Source organism: Chroicocephalus ridibundus, chromosome 5 (genome assembly GCF_963924245.1).
Source record: "Chroicocephalus ridibundus chromosome 5, bChrRid1.1, whole genome shotgun sequence".
NCBI lineage: Eukaryota > Metazoa > Chordata > Aves > Charadriiformes > Laridae > Chroicocephalus > Chroicocephalus ridibundus.
In genome coordinates, this window is record NC_086288.1 from 70,572,715 (window position 1) to 70,586,928 (window position 14,214).

Genomic DNA, 14,214 nt, shown 5'->3' on the forward strand with positions numbered 1-14,214 from the left:
TATTGTTACACTATTCAATTATGTTTTTGTACACCTATGCACATATTCAAACGTGACATTTATCTATACAAACAGTTAAGTGATGTTCAACTTCAAATTGCTTTCTGCTGTTGGCGCTGGGGGCAGCGATGAGAACACATCCCTGTGCCCTGAAGCTACTTCAAATCCATGCTCGGTGTATGCATCTGTCCTCTAAATGAAGTTTTCAAGCGGTTTGAGTTTGTTGGGGGAAACAACAACCAAACACCAAACCCCACAGTCTGTAAAGGGGCCATTTTATTGTTTGTGATACAGTTGACTTGAAAGACAATTTGCACTTCCTTTCTCTGAACAAAGTTCTGACATGAGGCCCCAGAATATTCAAGCCTCAGTGATCTGAAGTTCCCCATTAGTTGTTATAATTAAGACCGACATGAAGCACAGAAATTATTGTATGATACAACATAAAGACTAGCATATTACTACTAATCTTCAATAAACCACTAAATTTGATTTTACAGGAAACAAATATTCAATAAAGCATTTTATACTAAGCTATTTTTAATCTTATGAAATGGAGACAAGGAAAATAATATATTAATAGAAGAGATGCTAACGGATCTCAGTCAGACGAATTACATCAGCACTTCAGTGTAGACTAAAATCTACTATTACTGTCAGTGTCTGAATTCAGTTTTGTGCTGTGAATGTAGTAACACAAAAGGTGACATTTCTTCCCTTCTCTGCACTTTTCTTGGCAAACAGTATACATACATCATCTATGCATATGAAGTTCTGTTACGCACAGACTAACATTCTAGGAATAACAGCTACCTAAAGCCCGACTGAGGTATATTAAATATTGAGTTGTTTCAGTCATTGTAGACCATGAGCCACGCAACCATCACAACAGCAACCCCAAACACTGGCAACATAATGAGGTTCTTGTATTTTTGCCACGATGATTGTTCCACTTCCACTTCATCCTTTCTTCTCTTATTCTTTCTTCGCCCTTTTAATCTGTTTTCAAAAGCTTCCAGTTCAGCCTAGATGAAGAAAAACAGAAGTAGTTGACATCTGTCTCAGAATCAAAAACAAGGAAATGCGCAGATTTTAAATAACATTCCCAAAACCCATTTTATAAAAATAACTGTCAGCCAATGGAAGTTACACATCTCTTACAGAGGAGACGGTAGCACTACATCCCACGGCTACAAAGCACTTCACTTCCAAGTATTAAAACATTGTTTAGTTTCCTATAAAAAAACTCGACAAAAATGTAACCAACTGAAGCTTTACACTAGACTTTTAACTCAGGCTGAATCCATTAAGCCAAAAGAAGATTGTTATTTCCATGAAATATGTTAAAAATATGCTATTTCTCCTATTAAAGAAAAGGACTCAAAAGTATTTAAGCTATTACAATAATATATATAAAAGCATACGCTGAAATCTTTAAAGACTTCCCCCCCGTAATAAGGAATGAATATAAATAAATATAAATATATATTATATATATAATATATATAATATATATATATAAATATATAAATATAAATAAATGAATATAAATAAAAATATATAATCTTTCCCTCAATTCTTTATATTTTTTGTGCTTAGCTATATTTTGGATTAATAGCTATAATCTCAGACATGCACAAAAAGATTCCATTTGTTAAGTGTTAGAACTTAACACTTAGTCACTCATATACGACTGCAGTAGGTACATTGCATCCTGCAAAAGAAGGTACATGTCTTTAGGCCCAAAAATGAAGCAAAGCTACTGGAAAAGTAAGAAGCTTCCAGCCAGAACAGCAGTTTCAGGGTGATGCCCAGGATGAACAGTAGGATCCTTCGATCCCTGTTCCTCATCCCCCTCCACATCCTTTCAAAAGGGAGAATACAGATAAAACTCATTCCAGGGTACAAAGCTGAAATAAAACTGGAATTAGGCAGCCTGGAACAAAGAGTGTAAGACTGGGATGAGACTCCAACGAGGAGCCATGTAACTGCTAGGCACAATCAGAAAAGATGCTCCAAAGGAGAGCTGAGACAGACTAAAGCCAGAAAAGGTCTGATGATTGCCTGGATTTTTGGGTCGAGTTGCCATCAACTAGAGAAAGCGTGGGACAAGGAGGTGGGGAGCAGAGAGAGGAGAGATGGGAGCAGCAGAGTGCAGCAAGCCAGGACCGGCTGGGCAAAAGGCACAAGATTGAGCTGAAGCAGAGGAAACATGGAGAGTGAACAGAGACAAAGCCTGGCCACGAGAGGAAATAAATCTACATGACTACTCCTGCAGCGCTGCCAGGAAGAGCGGGACTAAGACAATAAGGTAGGGGCATTAAAGAAACAAAAATAAGACTGTTTTGGGAAATGGGCAGAAAAGTAGTCCCGTAAATACAATTTTCCTTTGGAACTCAAGATGGCCTGATGTCTGGTCTTCCTTTACTGACAGCAAATATTTGTCAGAGTTTCACAAAGCAGATCTTACTTCCCTTCTTGTGCCAGATACCACTGTTAGCAGGAGAAAGGGACCCATTTTGATGTCTATTCCTTTGTACCTAATAAAGGCAGAAATTGTTGGCGTTTCTCTGACGATATGGGAGAAGAGTTCAGACAAAGTTCCACAGCCTGCTATTTGAAACAAGATTACTTTCAACTGGCTAATCCTCTTTTAGAAAAGCAAAGTGTTTTAATGCAATGGTGTTTCAAAATCCAGAATCTGGAGGCAAGGGCAGAGTTCGTAAGGTTTTATAGATAATATGGCAGTATTTCATTTTACCCAGATGTTAAATAAAATTTGGGGCTTCTATAGTTATTATATACTTGTGATCTGGAAGTTTTAAAAGCAGAGTGCTTCATGAATTGCAGTAATCTGAATTAAAATATAGGCCTCGAACAATTATATAACAGGTACTGAATTGCCTTCCTAGTGCTCTTTATAAAAACCCAGCTAAAAATAAATACATTATAAAAAACAAAACACAGAATGGGAAAAAGGTTCGTGGGCACAGAATACGAGAAAGAAGCCATCCTTGAAAAGCTACCTACGGATTTTATATAACTGTCATCGTTCCCAAAGTGTCACCTCAATGATCTCTGAACAATAAAGTTAATGGTTGTGCCCGGTTTTCAAACTACCTTAATTTTTCAAGCTAAACAAGCTCAAGCTTTTTATTTAGAGTAAGAACCTAACGTCTTTGCATATAGACGTATTAAAAGTAAAATGAAATGCGTTTATTTAAACTGTATACTCAAAACAATTTTATGTCAGGTAATGTCTAATTTAGTGTTATTTTGCTCCTTCATGTGATGTTCTCTGTATTCTTCCTGCACTGGAAGGCGCAGCAGCCCCATGGGAAAACGTAGCTAAATGAACACAAGCAACGGTGACTATATAGACACAAAGCATATATCCTGAAATTGCAGGTCTTGCATTATGTGGGAGTTGGGGGGCAGGGGGTATTTGACTTTCGTAACTTCTGAGGAGCTGTTAAAACATTTTTCTTTCTAAGAAAAAAGGAAACAAAATCTTTCATACCACTCATTAAATTAGAATCAGGCTTGAGGCCTCGATTTTCAGTATTGAAACTCTTGACTGCTACCAGTTGGCTCGAAAATTCAACCAAATCTTTTACACTAGAGTGGGACAGAGCGAGAGCTTGGTCTGAATTGTTAAATAATCAAAGCACTGATCTTTTTTCCACCTCTAACGATTGTGAACACGCCGGCCTCATGCGGTGCCTCTGAATTGGAAGCAGAAGGAAAGTTTGGCTGCTCAGGCCATGATGAGAAGCCTAACAAGCCTTCTCCCTTCCACTAAGAAACAAGTGATTCCATCTGTAAATGCTATTAGCAGAAACTGCTACCAAATATAGCAAATATCAAAATATAAACATGCAGATTTACCAGAGCACTAACTAGTTTGTATATAAAGGATTTAATGAAGTATTAATCAAAACAGGTCTCAAGAAGCTCTAAGAAACAGATGGACTGTCTCTATAAAAATGTGTTAATGAGATCAGGAAAGTGGTACAAGATGCAACCTTTTGTCAGAAGGGAATAAACTCAATAAATAGATACTCTTAATGTGACCCAACACCCTATGATAGTGATGCCCTCCAATCTGCATCACCAGAAGGCAGATCAGGAGATCAAATTGGAAAGGAATCAATTCCAGATAAAAGGCGGCAGTACCTGAGGTTAGTGCTTGTGTGCAATTCTAGAGCTTATTTATTAGTTACTGTTGTCCTATTTTTTTTAATTGGTTTTGTCCAATGTTTTTTACTGTTGTTGTCCTCCTCTTTGCTATATAACTGGCAACTCGTAATTAACCTTTTAATAGGCTTGATTATGTATAGGTGAAGTCTTCTATCCCTGAAGCTGCATCCATCACAAAACATGTACACAGAAGCAGTTGTCATGTGCTGCAGAGAGAAACAGTCGCTGCTGAAGAACCAAGACAAAAAATAACATTGCACACTATGCTGGAGGAGTGAATCTGCTGGAGTTTCAGAGGAGCCTCATTACCGAACCATAAGTTAAAGTGATTTTGAGGCAGAATTCGTTAGTAACTGGGATGCCTTCTGGAATGCATGAAAACACACTCAGTGCAATACAAACACCAGCAACTTTGAATTTCTAGCTCTAGAATTATAAGCATGTTCTTTACACATGCACATGTCCATTAGTACACATCAGTACTTAGCTTGCAGAACCATCCATTACAGATTACCTCTGCCTAACAACACAGATGTTTCAGACATCCATATGCAAGCTACGCTTCCCGACCCCTGCTCTAGAACCAACATTTCCAAGGCCAGCTTCAAGAACACAAAGAATTAGATGGACTGTCTACAAGTTGTATAAGGGAATATGTGGTCAATACTGTAGACAGTTGAGGCATGAATCTAACAGTAAACATTACAAGATCATCACGAAACAGTGCCTGGTCCCCTGGACAACAGGTACATAGCTGCACGCTTTTCCTGCAGGATGGGTAGACACAATCCCCCTTGAAAAGTGGGCCTTGCTACAGCATTGGCTGGTAGACATAGTGCTTTAATGACATCTCCAGGCAATTAATCAAAGTATGCGTAACAGAAGTTGTAACCCACAGATTAACTGCCTATCCTAATGAGCTTGGGAGAACGGTACCCGAGGATCAGGGCTGTGAGTATGCCTCCCGCGCCCCCTTTCAGGCAGGAAACGAGCCAGTCCGCTGCGATAAAACCAGAGTGTGACAGCCAGGTGAAAACATAAGTATGACCTTGGGGATAACTGAGTAAAAGGAGCGTCAGAAAGCACACACTGGGTTTAGAATATGATTTGGTGTCAAATGCTCAGACACAGGCAGACATGCATGAACTGGCTGGAGGGAGTGCATTACGGCTGTAGCCTCCAGATGACAAACCTGACCTACCACCACCACCCACCAACCTTACCGTTACTGCCTGAAATACCATTAGTATTAGCGTCTCCAGGCAGCTGGCAAAGAAGCTTCTTGGATTACAATGCTGACAACATATGCTCACCACAACAGCAATCACAGTAAGTACATGTTTTTCCCCCCCTCAGAGACGCTGAAGGACAAAGACTCATTTAGGCTTCCTCATTCTTTCATGATGGGAGAGAGGAGGAAGCTTCACCCAAAATTTAAAATCTTTATAGAGGCTATTCAGCAGTTCTGTGGGGTTTATGGCATGATAAAGTGTTTGATTAAAATCAGGAGTACTTGTTATTTTAAAACCAAACTATACTATACACAGGTATAGTAATGAAAGATTAAACTGATTAATTATCATTTTGCATAAAATTATGAAGACTGTTTGGAAAAACACGTGGGCTCATAACCATTGTAAATCATCCACTGCACACATGTTAGAGTAAGGTAACAGCTGACAGGAATGACTGTGCATATCACATTATAAATTATACATCTTTAGTTGCATGTAAATTAAATGATTTACTAACAAGAGCAAGGTGGGGGAGGAAGTAGAAAGGCTGATACCTGTTGTCTTCGTTTCTCTTCTTCAATAGCAGCTTTGGCTTCTGCCTCTTTGATCTGTCCAGACATACAAAGTGATAAGCAACTGTTCTTACAGAGTCATAGTTACTCCCATAGAATGGTTCTCAGCAAAAACGAGCAAACCCCCATCAAGTGAGCTCTTAACTTAGTCAGATTACAAAATATTGTCAGAGAAAGATGCAGCATCTAACATTTGGAAAACGTGAAATATATAATGGATGCTACAAGGTTATAAATTGAACTTCTGACTTCAACTTGACAAGCTCAACTGACAAATACAAAAACTAAAAAGAGTATTTTGTTCACTAACAACCAGGAAAATCCCTACATAGAGTTATTCTAAGTTTTCAGCAACTTTATCCTCAATTCAGTACACTCTACAAATACAGATAACTTCTAGATATGTATATAATTTACACATACACATTTCATTCCAAGTACTTTAAATATTCCCTCCTGACTTCTAGAGCAAAAGGAAACCTCTATATTTGTACCAAATACAGCATATATTAGATAACGCAGAACCAAACTGCTTTAAAGCTCTTGGTGTAATGCAAACCAAATGTAATTGAAAATGCTCCACCATCAGAAAGTCGTATGAAAAGAAGTCATGCGAGTTATAACTGATAACTCATTATATAAGTGTCTTGTAACGTTCAAGAAAGCAAATTAACTGCTGGAAATTACTAAGAAAAGGATGGTACAGAAAAAAATGTCAATACGTAAACACATGATGCACTTGAATCTTAGCTCCTGCATTCAGTTTTGGTCCTGCAATAATAAAAGATGTAAAGCCTGAACATATAGAAAAGACAACAGGGTGGAGTGGCTTCCATCTAAAGAGATGCATAACTAGGATTCATCAGGCAACTAACAGGGCACAACATCCTGAAGAGTGTGAAGATGCCAAATAGGGATAAAACATCAATAATTATTTTTCAGAATATAAAAGCAAAGGCATAGAATTAAATTACCAGGAGGCTGGTTCGTAACAGAGAGAAGCATTCCACTCCCACACAGTATCCGGCTAAATGTAGAAATTCAGTGCTACAGGACATTTATAGATGCCAAAAGTTTATGTCGACTGAAAAACAATTAGGCATGCTAACAGGAGATAAATCCAACAAAGACCATGAAACAGAAGGACACCAGCTCGATCTCTAAAATTCCCATAGTTGGAGATCACTACAGTAACAGCAGTGGCAGGAAGAGTACACTGGGGAACTGTATGTGTCTGCTGCCTTCTTTACATTTCTTGGACCATTTAGTGTTGCGGCCACTGAATCACTACCTTAGAAAAGTTAGATGTAAACATACAGTTAATAATTTGAAATGAAAAACAGTCTTGATTTTAACAACTGGATGATTTGCATACTAGCAGTGACAATGATTTACTAAATTAGTTTGCGCAGGTGGAATTTGTTCCAAACAATTTGCAATTTGAGAGCTCTTGATGGCTAAGGAGAAAGCACACCAGCCCATGCATAGCACACTGTAGCTAAAACAGCGTGCACTCAGCACAGGGTCAACAGAACCATCCTATTTGCAGGTTTTCAGACAATTTTTTACATTGCTAAACCGTCTATCAAATAAAACCACTATTGAGAACTTCATTAATCTAGACACAATGGCAGAGTCTCTAGAAAAGTGTATTAAAGGCCTTTTCAGCCACATGCGTCTGAAATCACAGTCTGATGTGGAAAAACCTGCACAACGAGCCTCCTGGTATTTCACTGCCACCTAATGGCAGAACTTCAGCTGCAAAACAAAAAGTGACCCACAAATGTGGGGAAAAAAGCAACAGAAGAGCTTTTTACACTGGTGTGGTTGCATTTGTGTAAGATACATAGGCAGTGTGAAGCTTAACCATTATAACCATTATAATCACAGTATGGAAAAACATTTCTACAACTGTATCTTTAATAAAAAGTACAGTAAAAGATGCGTTCAATTACTGAGGAGTCCATACTCACTAGGTGCTATAGACAAAGAGCTTTATTAAGAGTTAACACATTTTGATTTTGGAAATTGATAGTTGTTTTGCAACTATGCAAACTAAAATATCTTTGTAAGTGTCTGCAGTTTTTAACAGACTTTTTCCAGTCTTGACGCATTGAACAGTAACTGATATAATAAACTACTTTTATAAAGTGCAAATAATAGGAGACTATTCTAGTATGCCATTTACAAGTCAACACAGGCCTGGTAGACAGCTGTGAAATACCAGGAGGCCAGCTGTGCAGTTTTTTTCCACACAAAATGCCTAGTAAGAATTTGAATAGAACTCTATAATTCATATAAAAAAACCTCAAATTGGTCCATATTCTTCTGTGAGGAAGGTATGCAAGTCTGTGGCATTGCTTATAGTAGAAACTTGTAGCCGTTTGCTGATTGCATTAGACCCTTCCTCCCCATGGATTACAACAGCAGGGGTGAGAAACGGGAACTAGAATCATAGAATAGTTACAGTTGAAAGAGACCTTTCAGATCACGTCCAATCGTTAACCCAGCACTGCCACGTTACCACTAACCCATGTCCCTCAGCACCACATCTACATGTCTTTTAAATACCTCCAGGGATGGTGATGCAACCACTTCCCTGGGCAGCCTGTTCCAATGTTTGATAACACTTTCGGTGAAGAAATTTTTCCTAATATCCAATCTAAACCTCCCCTGGTGCAACTTGAGGCCATTTCCTCTTGTCCTATGACCTGTTACTTGGGAGAAGAGACCGACCCCCACCTGGCTACACCCTCCTTTCAGGGAGCTGTAGAGAGCGATAAGGTCTCCCCTCAGCCTCCTTTTCTCCAGGCTGAACACCCCCAGCTCCCTCAGCCGCTCCTCATAAGGCTTGTGCTTCAGACCCCTCACCAGCTTCGTTGCCCTTCTCTGGACACGTTCCAGCACCTCAGTGTCTTTCTTGTAGTGAGGGGCCCAAAACTGGACACAGCCCTCGAGGTGGGGCCTCACCAGTGGCTGAATTAAACCAGGAGCTGACACTGCACTGCACCGAGACACGCTGCTGTGTTCCAGCTCACACAGGCTCTCGTGAATCCACCTTGCTTTAGTGCACTCTGTGTCCTATGAACTTGTCTTCACACCCTTACTGGAACTGTTTGTTACAGCTGGGATTTTCTAGAGGCATATCCCAGGAGTCTTAACTTCTGACCTGCTGCAAACTTGCAGGATTTGGTCCATCTGGTACTTGTTAGAATTTGCCAATCAATTCCGAAAGTCTGAGCAGAAGCTGACAAAAGTCAGCTTTACCCATTGAGTTTTTGGGTTGTACATTTATTACATCTAACTCTTACCTGATAAAAACCAAGCAAGTTATGCACCAAGTTTTTATAAAAGGCTTATAAAAGCAAGGGTGATAGTCCTTCTCTCTGGATGGCAGCATGCTCCAATTTCTTTACTTCGTAAAACAGCAGAACGAGGGAGGGGTCACACTGACAGCAGGCTATGAAGTAGTGTAAATTGTTGAAAACTCTTCATTCTTCTGGTACAGGGTAACTCCTGCAGCGTGACAGGGCTACACTCATGCTGGACACCAGCACCCAACACCTGCAACACTTGCACAGGGACGAGCAGATCTAACAATGCCCTGGGGGGTGGCCCAGCCCTGATCCTACAGCACTAATCATCAGCGATGACCGCTTCATCATCACTGATCATCACTTGTTCTTAGCTGAAGAGGAATGAACCAGTTCTAACAATGTATTTTTTTTTAAAAAAGGAAACTAACAGAATGCTTTTTTAACATAGTATTTCACAAATTAATTAACACTGTCTACAACACTGTAATTCTCCCCACTAAGCCAAATGCAGGTCTGAAAAAGTAGCTGCTACCAAACAGCGCATCTGCCTCTGTCGGTGGGGTTTTTTTCTGGTACTGCCTTGAAAAATAATTCTGTGCTCATTTTTTCCCTACTTGTCTTGAAGCACTGAGGAAAAAATTATAGCTCCAACGGATACATTACCTCAGATGCTTTCCGTTTCATTTCCTTGCATAATGCATCACATTCCAGTGAAACCTGGCCTTCTTGTATCTTGCTGCACTGTATTTCCTGTTAAGTATAATTTGAGTCTTTTATAATCATTTCCCTATATAAAATTTCAGTTGTACTGTCCATTTCTTTATGTAAATAATTATAAAACATTCTTATTTAGTATAACATTGGTTACCCAGAAAATAAAGCTAATGATTAAACATTATTTGAAGCTGTAATTCTGTATAAAATTGTCCTTTTTTCTTTTCCTTCTTTGGGATAAGCTAAGCTGAAAGCAAGAATAAATCACATACTCCAGTTTAATTCCTCCCCTCTTCTCTTTGCTCACTTGTTTGCCTACGACAAAGTTAAGGTAACCTTCTGAACTCAGGGCAGAAAAAGCCAGCATTCAGAGCCTCAGTAATTTCATGTACATTTCCTAACTGGCTGAGAGTACAAGGCAAGCTCTGGTCATGGGCTAAAATACACACAATTCCTCTGCTCCCCCTAATATTGCAGGAAAAAAAAAATTAACAGGTGGTTGTCTGTAAGCAGAGATTTGGATTTGAAGCACTTGGTCTGTCTATGTCATCCTTTCTCCTGCTGAACACCCCACCTGCCAAGATTTCTGGTTGCACAGGACATTTCGTGGAGACTCCGAGAACGCTGGGGAACTGCAGCCTGTTTGGAAGGCTCAGAAGTTAACTGGCTCCAGAAAAATAATTTAAGCACCTTTTAATTAAGCCAGACAATAATTTTTTCATTAAGTCATTATTATTTCCCAGGACTTCACATCATTTTCTGTTCTTCCCCTCGTAATGCTATCTGTCTCTAATAAACTTGTTACATGACTTTGTTCCTTATCTTCGCAAGAAGCTAAGGCCGCTGATGGCTGTACTTGCTCTGAGGTCTGCAGAGAACCGTAACTGATTATATTAGTTAGGGATTCACAACATCTGTGCTTGTTCCAACTTACATAATTCTAAACTTTCCAAATATCAGAAAAAAAAGATTTTTTCTTCTCAAATCACTGCAGGTCACCTGACACTTCTCCCAAGGAAACTACAAAAATTCAAGTGTGCTTGAAGATAAAGCTGTCGTAAGTCCAGCAGCTGACATAGTTTAGAACTAACAGGATTTTATATTCTCCAGTGAATCTTTTGATATCGCAGCCCAGATCTTCAGTTGATGCGAACTGTTATGGCCCTACTGGAGTAACTGGACCTATTCTAATCTGCACCACAGACAATCCATGCATACAGGCCTAGGAACATGCAAAGAAAATACATCCTTCTCAGATTTGTAACTTAGAAACTTACCTTTTTCAGTCTCTTACAGAGACACCGGAGTTTAACCTTCTGGCTGCAGTTCAGAGGACAGCTACCTGAATGGCAAACCTCCTTACACCGGTGACCACAGGGCAACTACAAAGAACAAAAAACACAAACAAAACCCCCACACCAATAAATGACTGTAAAATTACAAAGAATCTATGAACTGGTTTTATTTCGGACATAGCAGTTTAACAGAAAACTCACTCAGCTTATCAGTTTTTCCACTTGTGAAATAATTGATTTTTATTTTTTTTTGGCAAATGTTTGCTTGTTATTTCCCGTATTTCAATTCCTATAGAAAGACTGATCTTTTATTGGCCCAGCTTGATTAAAAACCAGTTCCTCCTTTCAAATGTTTCAAGAATAGTCATCTCCACAGCAATTTATACCATTAACCCTAGCTATCTATGTTTTTAGTATATTCTTTTTACTATAACTATAGTAAAAAGAAACTGAAAACTGAAATTAAGTGTACTGTAGCAACTTGTAGATCAGAGTCAACAAAAGAAAAAGGGGAGAATCAGAAGCAAAAATACCATAAAATAAAATTTCGCATGCAAGAATCTTCTGAACTATACAAAAGGCAAATACAGGTCACCAATATTCTTATGTCCAAAATAATTTCATAAAATCCTAGATTTTTGCATTTGGTAGATTATCCCATTTCTGACATCTGTAAGACAGACTTCGTTTACTGCCAGTACAATTTTTAACATTTATAATGAAAATATTATTATTCAATTACTGTGTTAAGAACTGAGATACTAATTTAAAGACGCTGACTGTTAGGAACGCGGCAGTGCTCCCACCACTGGATTAGACAGAAGTGTCAAGAAAGCAAGCAAATTTTTTCACTTTGTATTAAGAACTTGACTGAAAAGATACCTATAAGAAATCTCCACATGAATGATTTTTCATTTTCAATTACATAACCCAATATTGTTAATAACTGGAGATGGAATACCCCGTAAGATTTCCAATGGATTCATTTATAGAGGTAGCTTTAAATCCCCAAACTATTTCAAATGGCCTTGGATAGTATTCTTTATTAAAAGTGAAATTTCACCTCTTCACTGCCATTAAGGGATTAACACAACTTGCAAAATGCTGTAAGACGTACAATTTTAAGACACATTTTTTCCACATTTATTAAAAATGGAAGATGTACACATACTACATCACTTCATCCACAAGAATGAGAATATACATAAGACAATTATAAACCCCAGCTGTACACATTTCTTGTTGATTAGTAAATTTGGATTCTCAGAAGCCCGTTGGAACTGGCTCAACCTCTGAGCCAGTATCACAAAACACACATCTAAACATAACGCAAAACCTTCTGATTAAAAATCACGGAACAGACATACATATTTTCATGTCCACACCAGTCACGAGTTATAATTACGCTGATAGATACTTTGCGGTTTAGGCTCGGGTGGTTTGTTTTTTTCAGTCACCGTTTCAGCGCATTTCACACAGGCCTAGAAGCAACCTCTAAGTCATCACGTTCAGTCCTAAACTCCAGTCCTCCCAGAGGCAGACACCTCCGATGGCCCCACCAGGGCTGGACAAAGTCTCACCAAGAAAACAGTCCCCTGTTCTACTCCTTTTCTAGTGTTTTGCCGAGGAGGCTGTTCCAGGAGCTCACTACAAGATGCGAGAGCTTTTTTTTTTTTTTTTTTAATTTCCTACATTTATTTTAGCCAGTCTAAAGCCATTAGTTCTTATCCTTGCATTGAAATATTTCTCTACTGTCCTTTCATAAAAGGCTCTTTATTCCCATCGTATCCCCTGCACTGAATTTCAACCACCTTAAATCAATGTTTCTTGAATACAGTAGCCAGAACTGCCTGTAATATTCCAAATGACATCTCAGCAGGAAGAACTTTGTACAATGCCTTAATTGCACCTTATTCTTAATAGAACATCTCCCCCAGTACATCTTCAGCTTGCATTTGCATTTCTCTCCAGCTAATCATGCTGTGACAGTAAGAATTTTTGCCATTTCCTCAGAGCTTATTATTAGCCTTGACATGCATGGTCTTACTGTTTTTTCTGTACCTAATAACACGCCCCGAACACATGCGTTCTGCAGATGCATCTCCTCAATTGTCATGTACTGACAACACCCCGCAAATTTTCCATCAGAGAATTCCAACATGTTTGTTGGTGCCAAGGTCAGCACTGAAAACAATGCAGGGTCAGGTGTCAAGTCAGTCCTTGGGAAAATTTCCTTATTGTTAACATCTCTTGCTCCAACTTTTCATTTAGTTTTGTTGGGGGTTTGGGGTTTTTTTTTATGGTGGGGGGGAGTGGTTGGTTGTTTTTTTTTTTTTAAATAATAAAATACAAGCAGTTGTTTCCTTTAGACCACCTTCACCCTTGTATTAAGCCTCTTCTGTATCGGAACTAGCTGTTCACTAAGCGGCACTGACTCGATTGCCCTGCTGAAGTCTTAACGTAGAAGACCTAATCTATTCGCTTTATCTGGAGGGGAAAAAGAAATATAAATTGGTCGCCTTGTCAAAGGAGGAATTTAGGTTTTGTTCAGGCACAACTCATCATCAGCAAATCTATCTGGCATTTTGCCTCATTTTGGAAAGCTGAGGGGAAAAACTCGTCTTGAAGCCTTGTAGGCTGCTGAGGTCAGACTGCCAGCCAGGAGCAGGGACTCTCCCAGCTGAGTCTCCTCACTAACGACCACAAGCTCTGCAAAACCAATTTGCCACTGCGTGACCTCTGTGAAGCAAGAGGGCCCCCCTCCTGGCTCCCTACCCCAGGGCATCACGCACAATAACGCAGTCTAGTCTCACCTGCAAGTCATCCCGCGCTGGCCAGAACAATCCATGGCTAGAACTGTTCCTTCCAGCTTACTCTTCCA

General features: G+C 39.2%; 1 protein-coding gene across 1 annotated transcript in view; it reads right to left on the reverse strand.

Annotated features, from left to right (window-relative positions):
• Nucleotides 1-258: 258 nt before the first annotated feature.
• NFXL1 (nuclear transcription factor, X-box binding like 1) overlaps nucleotides 259-14,214 on the reverse strand; it is a 49,010-nt gene continuing 35,054 nt past the window's right edge. Inside the window, exons 19-22 of the mRNA XM_063335813.1 lie at nucleotides 11,316-11,420; nucleotides 9,988-10,074; nucleotides 5,990-6,043; nucleotides 259-1,025 (exon numbers count right to left, since the gene is read on the reverse strand). Coding sequence (XP_063191883.1) covers nucleotides 852-1,025; nucleotides 5,990-6,043; nucleotides 9,988-10,074; nucleotides 11,316-11,420 — 420 coding nt within the window. The 3' untranslated portion in view covers nucleotides 259-851. The remainder of the gene's footprint in view (nucleotides 1,026-5,989; nucleotides 6,044-9,987; nucleotides 10,075-11,315; nucleotides 11,421-14,214) is intronic.